This window comes from Leptonychotes weddellii, chromosome 7 (genome assembly GCF_054177405.1).
Source record: "Leptonychotes weddellii isolate Sample4059 chromosome 7, ASM5417740v2, whole genome shotgun sequence".
Classification (NCBI taxonomy): domain Eukaryota; kingdom Metazoa; phylum Chordata; class Mammalia; order Carnivora; family Phocidae; genus Leptonychotes; species Leptonychotes weddellii.
In genome coordinates this window covers 117756546-117773416 of record NC_138375.1, presented here as the reverse complement: position 1 = coordinate 117773416, position 16871 = coordinate 117756546, and the positions used below count along the sequence as shown (strand labels likewise).

The 16871-nt window shown below is 41.0% G+C and overlaps 1 protein-coding gene across 9 annotated transcripts in view; it reads left to right on the top strand.

The window, feature by feature from the left end:
- Positions 1–6688, top strand: part of CDC42SE2 (CDC42 small effector 2) — a 163300-nt gene extending 156612 nt beyond the window's left edge. For 6 of the 9 annotated variants that reach the window (XM_081827120.1, XM_081827118.1, XM_081827123.1 and 3 more), the window contains 4 exons: positions 354–455; positions 3413–3511; positions 3931–4047; positions 4430–6688. In XM_081827120.1, coding sequence (XP_081683246.1) covers positions 354–455; positions 3413–3511; positions 3931–4029 — 300 coding nt within the window. In that variant the 3' untranslated portion in view covers positions 4030–4047; positions 4430–6688. Of the gene's footprint in view, positions 1–353; positions 456–3412; positions 3512–3930; positions 4048–4352 lie in introns of all 9 variants that reach the window. The other 3 variants (XM_081827119.1, XM_081827125.1, XM_081827126.1) reach the window with 3 other exon arrangements.
- The last annotated feature ends 10183 nt before the right edge of the window (positions 6689–16871 follow it).

The following is a 16871-nucleotide window of genomic DNA, read 5'->3' as shown; positions in this document are numbered from 1 at the left end:
TATATTCTTTGCTAACGATAAGGGTCACTGGTGATAATTTTAGTTACCTTATTTTTTTTAAAACAATAAAACCTAAATAGTTATTATACAAATAAGTCCATAGCCAAAGCTAGGCCAAGTAATGTATTTTCAGTTCTAAATAATAACCTGTTGTTTTGCTTTACCAATCATTTTGTGGGTGTGTGTGCATATCTCTCTTGGTAATCCTGATAGTCCCAAGATGTCGGGATCTTGATGTCCTGGGGAAATTGTATTATGGTCATTAAAATCATTCATCCATAGTAAATAAATCCAACAGAGTAAGTATGTTGCTAATAAAATCATTTCTCAACACATTCTTCCCTGTATTTTAGAAAAGGCGCCGGCGGATTGACCGAAGTATGATTGGAGAGCCAACAAATTTTGTGCACACGGCTCATGTAGGATCGGGAGACCTATTCAGTGGAATGAATTCAGTAAGTGTATTGGTGGAAGATGCAGATGGGGTCTTGGGGCATAGACCTATGTCACCTGTATGACAGGTACATACATTCTTAAAGATTATACAGTGCTCAGTGAATTTGTAGACACTGAATATAAATACATAACATGAACGTAGAAGAAAATGAGCAATGAAAAATTATTCTCTCCTCTGATTTGCTAAACTATGTGTATATTTCTACCTTTCTCCTGAAAAAATACTTAAAAGGTATTGAGTTTAGAATGATAGCTAATAGCCCTTTGGCTCTCCTGTCTCCTTGCAAAGGGATGTGGATGTCAGCCTGTTAGTAATATTTAATTTCTTTTTTCTTAAATTCATGAAGTTGCCTTCTGCAAACATATTTATTGCATTTACCTTATAAAAGACTAGCCTTATTAGAATGTTTGTGATTTATTCATAACTAATGTAGATACTTGTGTACATTTGCTCTTTTGTAGAGATTTCAGTGAATTTCAAAACACTTTAGATTTACTCACTTGAACTCGTTTACTCCTTAATTTTCATCTAACAAAACAGTGTGCTATAATAGAAGCAGTGCCAAGTGAGTGTGTCAGGGCTCTGCCTCGTTTTTGCCCTAAAGTTACTTTTTTTTTTTTTTTTTTTTTACTTTTCACGAAGTATCGCGAGCCTCTTTCCCCCAAATCTAAAGTAAACAGATGTGTCTAAATGATCTCTAAAGTGTTTAGAACCAGAAAGTCAGTAAGGCTTTTATAAATACAGAATTATCCATTGTATACTTATTTACTAGACAGAATTAACAAAAGACTTAACAAGAGAGCGGAGACTTTTAAAATAGGTAGATGGATATCCTGGATACGGCAAAGAAGTTTGTCACATCAGTTACTAGGTAAGCAAAGGAATAACATGTGTAGCTTCCTGAAAGGAAACTGCTTGTTTGCTTTAAATCTGTAGGAAAAGTACTTTGTTTTGTTCCACTGCTTTTGTGGAAATGTAAGAGGTGTCAGGTTGCTGTCAAAATACAATTCAGTAGCTTTGTTTCCTGATCAGCATGAAATGAAAAGACCAAATGAGAACCTAGGACTTTTGTCAACAGGGTTATTATAATACATGCAAGTAGAGCGAATGGCTTCAAATTTATTTTATGTGATGAATTTTCCCCATTTGACGTTTTTTAAAACTCCAGAATGAATTAAATTTTTAGTTCATGGTATTTAACTTTTTAAATACTGTTTACGTACATTTCAGGATTTCTTTAAAAATTCCTCTTTGGCGTTTTGTCTGCACTAGGAGCCCTTCATGGATGTAGGGGACTCTCACTGCCATCAGTTTAGCTAGGACTGGAGGAGGACGGTCTCTTGCAGGGCATCCATGTGTGCGCCGTCAGCTGAGAGCTGGATCCAGACAGGCCCTCCGCTGTTAGTCTACCTGCCGAGTCCAGGCAGCCTGCTCTGCTTACGGAACAGGTGTTTTTATGAAGTGTTTGAGCTCATTAGAACCCATTGTGTCTCTCAGAGGTTTTCTGTTTGTGCGGTGAGGCGCAGTGTCTGACTCACACATGTCCCCGGGTTGCTGCTTGAGGCACTTGCGTTAGGTTCAGTGGGTTCAGTGTTACGTAATCCCCACGTTCCCTGCAAGTTACATTAGTGGAGAGATGTTACTGGTATGAGCCGGATTTGGTGAGAGAACTCTTCTGTGCAATAACAGTTCTGCACAGAGTGAGACAAAACCTGAATGTTGTTTATCCACAGAAATAGCTTGCCTTAAGTTAGTCTGTCCTAAGAACTGAGCCCCACGTATGAGGTGCCTGGCTCGACGCAGATGGGACAGCCTTGCCACACTGGATTCCTGAACGGGCGGATGACTTGGGAGCTTCTCTTTTCCTGTAAACACACTGTTCTTCCCAAGATTACCTTTCATAAATTAACTTCTTATTAGAAAAGAATCCCATGACTCTTTTAATAATAGAGTCTTATTGTGTTAAGATATAATATATACACAGTCAAAAGTAATCCATTAGAAAATCCAAATTTGAAATTGAACAATTGACTTTTGGAGGAAAACCAGTTTTTTTCTTGCTTAGAATCAGCATGACATTATGAATGCACTATGTAAAAACACAAAAATGTTACTTTTTATAAATAGCCCTGATATATCTAGAAAAGGTAACATGTTAGGTGGGAAATTTTTTGGTATCTGGGTAAAATCACGTTTGTGCCAGAAAACAGGTTACTTGAACAGAAAATGAATTTGAACTGATAGCTTATGCTTGTAGCCTTCTCAGACGAGCAAGGTTGCTGAAAATAAATAGGCCTATAGATTTCAGGTGTTTTTTTAATACTTTTAACTGAAGTAGTCACTTGAGTAATATGAGTATAGATAAGGCCATAACACGTGTGATATCACTAGAGTGAGATGTTGTCAGTGAAACCCTTCTGGATCTAAAGAAGCTATGCATTTTATATTTTGCTTTTCTATTAGAATATATTTAAACCTACCTTGCTCAGAAAATAGGCAAATCTTACCTGCTTTGCTTAAACATACTGACTCAGGATCACCATTGAAAACACCCCACACGTCATGTTTTCTCTCAGGTGCTCAGTAAGTATTTAAGTGGATTAATTAGTGGAAGTTGTTGCCAGCCCCTGCCCCCAGGGAACCATGGACAGCTGAGGGACCCGTCGAGCAGATGGGCCCTGCTCTGACTGGCACTGTTAGGTCAGCACCTCCAGCTCCACCTCACGGCCCCGTTCTCTAGCGTTCTAGCCTGATTCTCTCCTTCCCTACTCACAGTCTGCTTCTAGCTGGTATGAACCAAGATTGGAATAATGTTGGTCCACTAAGGGCACTTCTCAGCTTGCCAGTAAGTTCATTTGCCTTTGTTTCCACCAAGTAAGAGAAGAACCTTACAGCCCATCAGAAAATAGCCCTGTTCGGTGGGGAGGAGAGATGATCACGTTAACTCTTTTACAGATCTTTAGAGAGGATAAATACTTAACCCAGAGTTACAATGACTCAATGAATAAATTTGGACTACCCTCCAAGTCTTTTGATTCTTTAAGGTGGTATCAGGTATGTAAATTTTATCACGTGGGACTTTAAAAATTTATCTCTGGCTGGTCCAATTTCATTTGTATTTATTTTTGTTTGATTCTAAGTAATTGAGGTGATCATCTATGTGAGGTGTCTGTAAATTAAGAACTGGAGTTGATCTGTATACTTCTGTTTTTGAAATGTTACCAAGTACATTGTGAATTACAAAACAGGTATTTTGTCGCTGCTAAGTGGGGAGAGGGAGTTGAGGGCTGAAAAGTGTTTTTAGTAGCCTCACCATTTTCCCTAAGGGCGATCAGAAATTTAAGTCTATAAAAATAGAATTTTTTTCTATAGAAAGTATCCTTCTCAAAACTGCTTAGCTAAAAACATTGAGGGCCAGAATCAGTTGCCTTGTCCCTGGTTCTTGACTTGGTTCTGTTTTTGTCTTATTTTAGGTTAGCTCCATTCAGAACCAGATGCAGTCCAAGGGGGGCTACGGGGGTGGGGTGTCTGCCGGCCTGCAGATGCAGCTTGTGGATACGAAGGCTGGATAGCCCCAAGTCCTGTCTCCCGTGAGTACCTGGGTCATACACCGGAAAAGGCAAACATTTTACCCTGCTAAGTGTTCCAGGGGAGGGTTGTAGGCACTTTGAATAGTAGTTTTCGGTTGCTCTTTTCCTTACGAAGAACACTTATAAGTGCTATAAGACAACCATGTGGGGAGGCGGCTTTCATTCTTTAAACATGAATGAAATTACTATTTTGAATATTGGTACTTTGGGGGAATGTCGTGTGTAGTGAAGTACCTTTATGTTTTTTAGACTGCATTATTGATAAAAGTGTAAAAATAATTTGGATTCTTCTTTTGGTTTTATAGGTCATTGTGAATTTGTGTTTTCTCTTTTCACTCTTCTTTAATTTGTTGTTGTTGATTCCTTTTCAAATACAAAAAAGAAGTGTGATGGCATCTTGTTCACCCTGTTGTGATTCCTCCAGTGAGACGTTCTTGTTCTGCTCTGAAGAAGCTGTCGTCAGATGAACCCTGCATTTCCTTTGGCTGGCATGCATGCCTTTGGACTCACGGACTTTGGATCGTGGCTTCATTTTTATCGATTATGGATCTGATCTTAGCATGGTCTTTGTTGTGAATGCTAGCACTATTTTGCATTTTTCTCCCATTTTAAACGTTTCTATTGCCATCTCCAGCCCTCTGCCTTATGAGTTTGTTGGTAAGGTAGGACCTGCTTTTGTTAATTTGTCACTGTTTCTGTATATTTTGGAAGGTAGGACATCCACAAGCACAATGATCATTTTTATTCGTTTGAAACTTGAGCAGAATCGGTATCTGCATGCTTTATGGAGTCGCTTCATCTGGGAGGCCAGGAATGAGTGTTTCCTTGCTGCCGTTAGAGAGGGATTAGCTGTGGCACCAAGTCACGTCAGTTTCACACACACAAAGGTAACGTGTAGCTTCTTTTAGAACTAAAATCTGGCATTTCATAAGGTGTTCATTTGGTTGTAAATGTTCAATATATTTATTTTGAGAGTGAGGACCTGTATTTGTGAACAGGTGTGGTTGTGTATCAGAGTGTTGTGGTGATGCCTTCATCCAGTCTCATTGTGTACTCATTCTGTTTTGACTTGTTATTTTAATATGATGGGATCCATGTGTTTCCACTAACTGTTAACTCCTGGCCAGTACCACTAACTGCAGAGTCATTGGCCTTTCCATATTCAGACCTGTTTTGGGGCAGTGGAAGTTAACCCAGAGCAATATAATGACTTGATTTGTTAGGACATTGGTGAGAAACCATTGCTCAGGCTCCAAAATGTTTATTCTTCATAAATTATGTGTATTTCAGATACTTCTGTAACTACTTTCTCTTCTCTGTGAGGGCAGGGTTTCTCATTAAAATGTTTAAATCCTAACTACATTTAGTAGGATTAATATTTTATGCAGCAAATGGGACTTAGGTGACAATGTAGACAGCTAAGAAAATAGGTGAGTAATTGTTTTCTTTGCATCTTAGTCCCAGGTTCTTACGAACCAGGTAACTGGATAAATAGCTTACAGAGGGAAAGCAGTGCTTCTGAATAGAACTGACTCAAGGCAGTGGGGCGCTGGATTCCTCAGTGCTTGTGTGTCTGCAGTTGGTGGCTTCATAGGTGTCAGTCCCAGGGAGAATCTGTCGAGGAAATATTCAAGCTTAGTAATTTAAAAACAGGCAGTTTGCAGTTTAATTTACTGTGTGGATACAGCGTTCTGGGATTTGCTGAGGACCCGTGGTGTTCTTCTCAGCCAGAGTCTGTGTCCTGCCACAGACTACAAGAGAGATTGGATTTCCTGGGCCTTGTCCATAGTGATGCCCTTTAGTCTATTTTGACTTTTAAAATTAGTGGAACTTTTATACTTGTCCTGTAACTCCTGGATTCACAATACAGAGAGCCCTGCTCCTTTTTCTTGAACTCATGATTTTGATATCTTCTGTGTGGACCAAATGCTCCAGTGAGTACTGGAGCGTACCTCCATGGTAAGAGCAGATAACTGACCTACAGTAGCCACACTGTGTGCAAGAACATATGCCAAGGAAGGTGCCAATAAATGCAAGAAATGACAAAAGATTTTAATATATTAACCTTGGGCACACATTTTTTAGGGAGGCTTTTGAAGAGTGTGAAGGGTGGCAGCTTCCCCACATCATCTGCGGGATTGTAACTCTTGGGCCATGTGTCTCATTTTAAAATTGAATCTAAATAAATAGGATTGACTGTTAGTACTTTGCTGAAGTACATGCTGACATTTAGCACGGGAAACTGAATGAAGGTTTAACCAATGCCCTGGATTCTGTTAATTAATTATCTGCATTCTATAAAAGAGGTGCTTTCCCATGATGTAGGCAAGGCATGAAGTGGTGCCAAGAAGAAAGGTTCACTATAGTGATTGGGTTCAGCATTTCCAATGCAGCATTATCGCCTTTAAAGAAAGATACTAGCTTTCACTTTTGTTATTAAATTATAGCAGTTTCATTATAGAGAGCAAGTTTGCCTTGATTTTGTTTAAAATGACTTCTGCTCAGCACCCAGAAGATAAAATTGACATATTTTTATAATATAAGCATACTTTTTTTGTACATTGTGTTCATTCAGTGTTGGCTTGTAGATATTAAAAGAAAGTATTGATTTTGATTGAATAAATGTTTTCTTTCCATCCTGGTTTGGTTTTTCCTTTCTTAGTTCCTTTCAACTAGAATTCACTAATTCACTTAGAGCATGTTTTTAAGCATTCCTGTATTTTTAGTTAAGATTACTCTCCTGCACAAACCATCACTTTTTAAAAGCCGTGCACTACCGTATTGGGCAGTTATGGACCATTTCCAACATGATAAGTTTGGGTTGTCACAACTTGAGGAAAAGGGGACTGCTGACCATCTGTGGTGCAGATGGTTAGCACTCTTCCCCCCCCCATCCCCAGACGTCATAGTGCCACAGTTGAGAAACCCTGGCTTAGGAGAAAGAATATGTATATACTCACCAAATACATCCAGTTAGAAAGTCTTCAGTGCGTGGGACCTCGTGCATAGGTCTGTTAGGTTTGGCTGTAGTTGGGTCTAAGGTAGAAAAGCCAGTGACAAAAATAGTAATAAATACTTCAAGAAATTTTCATAACTTTGTCCTCATTTCATGGCCTAAGACTCTGAGGTAATTGGGTTAAGATGAAGTTCTTTCTACCATTGATAAAGTAGCTATCTGTAGAAACTGATGGTGGTTTATCAGGAATTCTATTTTGAGCACGTGTTCAAAGGACATGAATAAAATGTGCAAGGGTTCATAAGTTTATGTTTTTATAGATTTATCCTACCTTTTTGTGCTTTAGAGATAGAGTTGGGAATTTGCTAAAACTTGTGGAAATGCAAAAATCTACAAAACTGACAGGGAAGGAAATTATTTACCCTCTGCTTAAAATATGCTTTGAGCACACTGCAAAGGAGAACAATTGAAATGTTACCTTCGGTTTACCGTCTCCAGTAAACAACAACTGTTGATGTGACTTTACATTCATTTTTATGAGGTTTTCGATGCTTTCCACCACTTAGCTACAGCCTCTGGGCTGCTTGGGACCCCATTCCTCATCCCCCAGTCTCCACCTGCCCCTTGATGCCCAAAGGAAAGAAGTTCCTACCAGAATAAGGAGAGCCAGGTGTTTGCTCCGAAGCCTCACAAGCAGCCAGGAGGGGATGCGGTCCTGGCATGGAAGGCTGGGTGACGCTAGTCGGACAGGAAGGTGAGGGCAGCGGAGCCAAGACACTGGCCAACTCCAGCCCGTGCTCCACGGGAGCCTTTACACCTCACGGCGGGGAAGCTTTAGATCGAAAAATGCACTGGTCGCTGCTTTGGGGGCACAGAAAGGACCCCCAAGCAAGGATCTTTAAAAATTTTGGGGTTTGGTCCTTTCAAGGAACAGCAAGTAAGATTATTTAAAAATCCTCAGAGCTTCACCTGGTCACCTTCTTAATTTATTAATTGCAGCTGCCTCAGCACATACATCCTTTATACGTCTGGGCCTTTCAAATATTGGAGCCGGCTGATTCTTTACGTTAGACCCCGATTCTGTTCAGCAGACCGCTCGGGCACGGCCCACAGACATTTTTGTTGAGGTTTCTGGGTGTCTTTAAATATCATTGTTTCCCTGTTCAGAAACAGCACAGACAAGAGGTAAGAATCATCGTTGCTGCTTTGAGCACAGCCACCCGGATTCCAAATTCCAAACAATGTAATTTTTGAGTTTTTCACAGTTTTTGCTGCTTGGATAGTGTCTTTGTTGGTGCTCTTGTGGCAAAATACCCCAGACTAGACAGCTTATAAACAAGAGAAGTCGGCTTCGCCTAGTTCTGGAGGCTGGAAGTCCACGATCAGGGAGCCAGCGTGGTCACGTGAGGGGCCTCTTCCAGGCTGCAGACTCCTCAGATCTTCATGTGCTGGAGGGGCCAGGAATCTCCTCGTATGGCATCTCTTCGTGAGTGACACCCTCATGACACTGTCACACACCTCCCGGTCACCTCAGCCTCCTGACCATCACCTTCGGGACTTAGGATTTCCTCACGAACTGCAGAGGGGACACACACATTCAGACCACAGCACGCAGCTACAGAAGCGAGTGACTGCGATGGTCCCTCGGGAGCTGCGGCCACCTCCAGCCTGGGTACCGCCGAGCCAAGGCTGCAGGCCGGGAGCCTCTCCGGATCAGGTACTGCTGCAACCGAGAAACAGAAACAGGCCATCCTTTCTCCTCCCGTCTACCAGTCTGCTACTCCTCAAGGAGACTAACCTGACAGACATTTCCGAAGAAACCAGCCTGCGATGACGGTCAGCTGAGGGATGAGCAGTTAAAGGAAACGGAGGATTCCAGTGCTTCAACCTGTGCAAAGAAAATGCTCTGAAGGGGAGGGAATATCAAAAAGAAATGCTCTCTTCAAGCTTTGTGTTTTGAAATTTCAAAAAACTTTATCATTTATACTTTCCCATTTCACAGCCTGTTCAATAAACCTTTTGTTCGGAAGACTTGTATCCAGGTCTGGGAAATTATTTCTCTGATTATTTCTTCTGATGTTGAGCATCTTCTCATGCACTTATTAGCCATTTGTGTATCTTTTTTGGAGAACTGTCTTTTAGGTCCTTTGCCCATTTTTAAATTGTCTTTGTTGTAGTTGAACAAGAGATCTTTTATTTAATAAAGAAATCTTTAAAATTACTATATATTTCCAATATATATTTCCAGTGTGAATACACTGAGGATGAGTGTCTTAGCCACCCTGACACTGGGTCTGTTGAGTGACACCCCTACGGATCCCTGAAGCACAGCCCGCCCTGCCTTACCTTGCTCTTTGTGTCCAGGCCCCTTCCCTCTCAGGGGGTCTTCCTCACATTCTTCTCGCTACGAGTGTGTCTCCCTTCTAGTTTTCCACTTAGTAGTTAAAATTCTGACTCTTAGTGTGTTTTAACTTAGAAAACAAGGAAGCGCTCCGTCTCACCAACAAGTCAAAAGTACAACTTTAGTGCATTTTCTACATGGAATTGGTTTTAGTTATGGGAGCATCTGGATTGTATTTGGAATAGTTGCAGTTGTCAGATAAAGGAGGTGTTGGCCAGCTAAGACTCTACTGGCAAAGAAATGAAATTCTAAAGGGACGCCTGGGTGGCTCAGTCAGTTAAGTATCTGCCTTCTGCTCGTGTCGTGATCCCGGGGTCCTGGGATCGAGTCCCCACATCGGGCTCCTTGCTCAGTGGGGAGCCTGCTTCTCCCCCTGCTTGTGCTCTGACAAATAAATAAAATCTTTAAAGAAAAATGAAATTCTAGAAAAGATGAAATGGAACAGTTAAGGTACAGAACTACAGAAGTGTGAGGAGGGGAAAGAAGCAGGGAGAGAGAGGGGGGTCGTAGTAACACATCCTACAGTTACTGAGCACTTGCCAGGTGGCTGGGCACCACCAAAGGATTATACATGGGTTAACTCACTTCATCCTCAGAGCAACAATAAAAATGACATGGGTTATTGTTGGTAACCAGTTTGAGGATAGAGAACTAAGGCACAGGGAATGTACAGCTAATACGTAATATATTAGTTACCTGTGGCTGTAAATCATCACAAACTCAGTGGCTCAAAATAGCACAAGTTCAGTGGGTCAGAAGTTTGGGCCCAGGTTGGCTGGGTCTTCCACCCAGGGTTTCACAAGTGGGAGTCGAAAGTGTTAGCTGGGCTGTGCTCTAATCTGGAGGCTTTATGAGGGAAGAAGCCACTTCCAAACTCACTCAGATTTTGGTATAATTAATTCCCTAAGGAACAGAAGGCTCCACCTTGCCGACTGTTGGCTGAGGACATGTCTGCACCCCCACATTCACTGCAGTATTATCTGCAATTGCCAAGATTTGAAAACAACCGTCTGTTGATGAATGGATGAGCAAAATTTGGTATGTGCACAGGAGTATTATTCAGCCTTAAAAAAGAAAAAAAATATCTAGCCTTTGTGACAACATGGACGAACGTGGAGAACATTATGCTATGTCAAGTAAGCCGGGCACAGAAAGACCGCTATCACATGATCTCCCTTATATGTGGAAGATGGTGGTTGCCAGGGGTTGAAGGGGTGGGGCGGGAAGATGTCGATCAAAAGGTACAGAGATTTATGCAGGATAAGTAAGGTATGGAGTGGTTCTGTACGGCATACTGACTACAGTCAGTAATACCAGATGGCATACATGAAGTGGGCTAAGGTAGGTGATTTTAAGTGTTCTTACCACATGCAAATTTTAAGTATGTGAAGTAACAGATACGTTAGTTAGCTTAATTGTGGTAATGGTTTTGCAGTGTATACATACATCATCATGTTGTACCCCTGTATGCCGCCATACACCGAATATTTATGCCCCACCTTCATTCATGGGTTGAAATCCTAATCCCTAAAAGTGAGGGTATTAGGAAGCGAGGGCTGTGGTAGGTGATTAGGTCAAAAGGGTGAAGCCCTGATGAGTGGGACTGCTACCCTTATAGAAGAAGCCCCTTCTCTGTGAAGACACAGCAAGAAGGCACCATCCATGAACCAGGACATGGGCCCTCAAAGGACGGGGCATCTGCTGGCACCTTGATCCCTGAACTTCTCACAACCGTGAGAAATAAATTCTGCTGTTTATAAGCCACGCAGCCTATGGTATTTTGTTACAGCGGCCCAAATGGACTAAGACATACAACGCAAATACACACAATTTGTAATTGTCAAGTATATATACCTCAATAAAGCAGGGAGGACCCCCAAACACAACAGACTCTTAAAAACATAAATCTTCTATGAAAAATAGTAAAGTCCTTAAACCAAAACAATGAAAGAGGGAGAGCAACAGAAAATCTAAATAAATGAAGAAATACACTGGGCTCATAGACCAAAAGACTAAATTTTACAAAAATGTTAATTTCCTTCAAATCGTTACATAATTTCAAGAAAATCCCATTCAAAATTGCAATTGTATGGAAGTTGATAAGCTGGTCATTAAATTTATCTGGAAATACAAATGCTATGAGAACAGCTAATATATTCTTGAAATACAACAGGGTCAGCCATATTTCTCTACCAGGTATCGGTACGTAGTGTAATGCTAGAGCATTTAAAACAATGTGGTATTAAGGAATGGAAGAACAGCCTGGCAAACCAGAACACAGACCCCCGAATAAACTCACACATACTGTGGCCAGCTGATTCACAGCAGAGATAGCAACGCAGAGCAGTGGAGCAAAGGATTTATCTTTTCAACAAACGGTCCGGGGGACGCCTGGGTGGCTCAGTCGGTTAAGTGTCTGCCTTCAGCTCAGGTCATGATCTCAGAGTCCTGGGATCAAGTCCCGCATCAGGCTCTTCGCTCAGTGGGGAAGTCTGCTTCTTCCTCTGCCCCTCCCCCTGCTCATGCTCTCTCTGATAAATAAATAAAATCTTAAAAAAACAAACAGTCCAGGAACAATCAATGGTTGGGAGACTGAAACCTGACTCTACGCACAAAATTCTATTCCAGATATATTGTAGAGCTGCATTGAAAAGGCATAACATTGAAGTATTTGAAAGATAACACAAATACATTAATGAATATGGAAGAAGAAAAGACTTCTTAGATCACAAAGAAAGCACTAACCATAAAGGAAACAAGTAATACATTTCTCTAGTTTAAAATTAAGAACTTCCCTTCATCATGACCACATATGCCACTGAGTGGGAAAAGATGTTTGCCACAGATGTGACAAAGGAGTCATATCCAGAATGCATAAGAAGTATCTACAAATTGATAAAAATGAAAAAGACTCAAAAAGGCACTTCATAAAAGCAGAAATCAAATACGGGGCACCTGGGTGGCTCAGTCGTTAAGCATCTGCCTTCGGCTCAGGTCATGATCCCGGGGTCCTGGGATCGAGCCCCGCATCAGGCGCCCTGCTCAGCGGGAAGCCTGCTTCTCCCTCTCCACTCCCCCTGCTTGTGTTCCCTCTCTAGCTGTCTCTCTGTCAAATAAATAAAATTCTTTAAAAAAAAAAAAAAAGCAGAAATCAAATGGCCCACATCAATATGCAAAGGAGCTCAACACCACTAATAACCAGGGAAAAATGAGAACTAAAACCATAATAAAATACCACTGCATATCTACCAAAATGGCCAAAATCACCACCACCAAAAACACCAGGTGGTCAGAGCAGACGGAGTGCTGCCAGGAGCCTGTGGACTAGGCGTCCGCTCAGTATAGACTGTAGAAGTCTGACCGGTTCTTGTGTTTATTACCTGCTTTTCATTCCTGTTCAGAGTTGGGCCATTTGCATTTTCTGGAAGATTTCCCTTAGGAGCCCTGGAAAAGACCAACACTCATTAAATATTCCAGATCCTACGTCCAAATGCACAAACGATGTATACGGAAATAGCTGTAACCATACTGTCTACTCATGAGTGTCCGAAGTTTATCCATCTACAATCTAAAATTCTTTATTTTCTGGTTGGAAATGTTTCAGTTTAGGGGTTTCAAATTAGGGGTGCCTGGGTGGCTCAGTTGGTTAAGCATCTGCCTTCGGCTCAGGTCATGATCCTGGGGTCCTAGGATCGAGCTCGGTGAGAGGATCCCTGCTCAGTGGGGAGTCTGCTTCTCACTTTGCCCCTTCCCTTCCCCCTCTCGCTGCTTGAGCACTCTAATAAATAAAATCTTAAAAAAAAAAAAAAAAATTACCTTGCTCTTACCTTTCTAAAGACAAAGACCACAAGGGACACATGGTTGTGTGGCGCCATCTGGTGGCTCCAATGTATTTTACCACAGCTCCCCGTTCTAGTCCACATTTTTGTTCTTGCAAAGGAGAGGGGTTTCTGCCCATGATCATCTGCCACCACAGTCCAAGTACAGTGCAGCAGAGCTAACGCTTCCACGGCATCAATCCCAAACCTATGTACTTTTTCATAACGGGACTGAGCAACTTTCCATGTTTAATGGACAATTTCCCCTCTTTTATGTAGCATTTAAGTCTTGCCTGTTTTCCCACTGAATGTTTTTTCTTTGTGCACACAGAAGTACTTTATGTATTCTGGATACTGGTCCTTTGAAGGGTGTATGAATTACATTGTATTTTCCAACCGTATGGACTTCTCTTTTTTTAAAATGGTATTTTAGGATAAACCTGCCATTTCCTTTAAAGTTTTCTTACAAGGCTCTTATTTAAGAAATCCTTCCCACTTCGGAGATTTTGTTAAAATCGTATTTCTTCTGTAAGCCTTTGGTACAACTTTTTGATAAAGCCATCCAGGCCTTCAGTTTTGTTTGCGGGAAGGCTTGTAAAATGAGATTCCACTCCTTTAATAGCTATAGGACTACTGAATTTTCCTTCTTGTTAGTTTTGCAAAGTTGTTCTTTTCTGTGAATTTATTTCATCTACATTTTAGTTATTGAAAGTGTCTCATAGTCTTTAATGACATTAATCGTAATCATTTTTTCATTCCTTTTTTTTTTTTCCATTCCTAATGATAGTTTTGCTATTTTTCTTTTTTCTTGGTCATTCCCAAGAGATTAGCAATTTATTAGTCTTTTTAAAGAACTTAGTGCTTTGTTGATCCTTTCGGGGGCATCTTATTTATTTCATTACCTTGTTATTAATTTCTTTCATTTATTTGAATTTAATTTGCTGTTACTATTCTGGTTTCTTGAGAAGAATGTTGAATTCATTTTTAGCCTTTCTATAGTTAGGGCTATAAACTTCCTCTTGAAGTATGGCTTTAACCTCAAACCAAAAGGTTTTGATATTCGTATTTCCACTTCCATTCAGTTAAACTTTCTACTTTCCACTGGGTTATTGAGGGAAACATTTCTTAACATCCAATTTTTATAATTTCTGTTACTAGTTTCTTGTTCAATTTTGTACAGAGAACCTTCTCTACAGGAGTTCAACTTTCTGCAATTTGTTTCTCTATGGCTTAACGGAGCCAACTTTGATCAATGCTCATGTTCACCTAGAAGTGATATATATTTGAGAGTTAATGATTAGTGTTCTGCAGTCCATTAGTTTATTAAGTTTGTTAACTGTATAGGTCTTGTCTTCTATATCCTTTAATGATTTTTTTTGGTGGGGGGGGTTATGTGTGTGTCTGCTTCTGTTATTTACTGAGAGAGTTATATTCAATTTTTTTTACGGACTTCCACTTCTGGTCAAGATACAGTAAAACTGGCACTTTACCCTCATGCCTCTAGTGACTAAAAAACCAGACAAAACATGTAAAACAATGCCATTTAAGACACTGGACATCAAGCACTGAAGGACATTAATCCTTGAAAGCACAAGAAGCAAGACCTGAGCCTTACCACTGCCCCAGTTTACCACCTGAAGAAAATTTCCAGGCCATAATGCAAGGAAGGGGAAACTGAGGAGGAGCTCATCAGTGTTCCAGAGCTGAAGAGACAGGTGAGAGTCCAGAGAGGTGCAAGTGGCGAGAGTTCAATCTTCCAGAAACTTTGAGAACAGACAGAGAGGATAATTTCCAGCTCTTTCCATGAGTCTAGTTTAATATTAATACCAAAATCTATCAAGGGTATTACAAGAAAGGGATATTATAGACCATCTCTGCCGAACATAGATGTAAAATCCTAAACAAAATATTGCAGAATAAACCCAGAAATATGTAAAAATAACCTATCATAACCAAGTGGTGTTTACTCTAGCAAAGAGGAGGGTGAAGTGGGGAGCAGCGGTGGTGGGACAGGGAGGGACACTAGGAAATCTATCATTAACAACACTTATGGTACAAGAAAAATAATTCTATCATCTCAACAGATTCAAGAAAAGCATTTGACATTTCGCTACATCACACATACACTTAGCAAATTATAAATAAAACATCTTTAAATTCTTAAAGAATACTTACAAAAACCCCATAGCAATCATTACGATCGATGGTTAATCGTAAAGTTTTCCCCCTTAGGTGAGGAACAAAAAAGGTGATTCCACCTGGACCACTTCTACTCAACATGGTACTAACTAGTACCGTGACCAGGGCAAGGAGATGAGAAATAAAACGCAAAATGACTGGAAATAAAATAAAAGTCATTATAAGCACATGAGAGGAGGAGTATCTAGAAAAACCCCAAAGAATCACAAACCTAGAATAAATGAATTAAGATTGCTAGATACAAGGTCATTATAAAACAACTATATTTCAATTATTTTAGCACACATTTTAAAAAAGAACTTAAAAAGACACTTCACCAAAGAGAATATCCAAATGGCCAGTAAGTATTCGAAAAGATTCTTATTTGCATTATTAAGTCATTGTGGAAATTAAAGTTAAAACCACAGTAAGGTACCACATTTGTCACAGTGTCTGAAATGAGAAAAATGGAAAATATTAAGTTTGGCAAGGCTGATAGGAGTGTCCCTTCTGTAAACACTGGGAAAAAACAGGCTCACTAAGCTGCTGCAGGGCATGCCCCTGGGGTGGCCAATCCCTCCTGTCTTGGTTTATCAAATGCTTCTGGGGGGATGGGAGGAGATGGTCCTGAGGTGTCCTTGTGGACTAGCACATCCTTTAGTTACCGGTCCCGGGTCGCCAGTATCAGACAAATACAGTAACGTGTATTACTTTCCTAGGGCTACCATAGATCAGCAGGACTCGGGTGTCCTAATTAAAACAGGCCGGAAGTCCCAATCAGGGTGTCGTTCAGAGGTGTGAAGGAAGAACCTCGTCTCTAGTAGTTGCTGGAGGCTGCTGTTCTTTCTCTTGTGGCTTCTCCTCTCTGCCATCCTCATGCTGCCTTCTCCACTAGGTCTGTTGTATCTTCATCTCTCTCTTAGAAAGACACTTGTCTTGGCATAAAGGGCTCATCCAGATAATCCACCGTAATCTCATCTCAGAATGCTTCATTACCTCTGCAAAGACCCTTTTCTCAAATACAGTAAACATTTACAAATTCTAGGGATTAGGGCTAGATGTTTTTAGGTAGCCAGCACTCAACCTACTGCATTTGTGTGTCGGATTTCTAAGTAAAAGAATGAACCGGGGACACTTGTGCAGAGATGGTCAGGGGAAGGACTGGCCTGGGGAAAACCTGGTGTGTGTGCTGGGAGGGGGTTAACAGGGAGGAGGGAGAAGCCTTACCTCTCATGGGAGTAACATGCCCTAGGCACAGAGTGAGGACTGGAAAAATTTTAGGAAGGAATGCTAGAGCAAAATTTCCTCCTCCTTCGCCGAGGTCCTAGGATCTGATCCCCTGAAACTGCTGCATTTCTTGCCACGAGGGGAGCGCTGTGGCAGACCAAGCGAGGTGCCCATTCAACAGCCATTCCTTCCCACTTTTATTCTGGGGCCATCGATGGCTCAGCTAGGAAAGCTCACTTCCCAA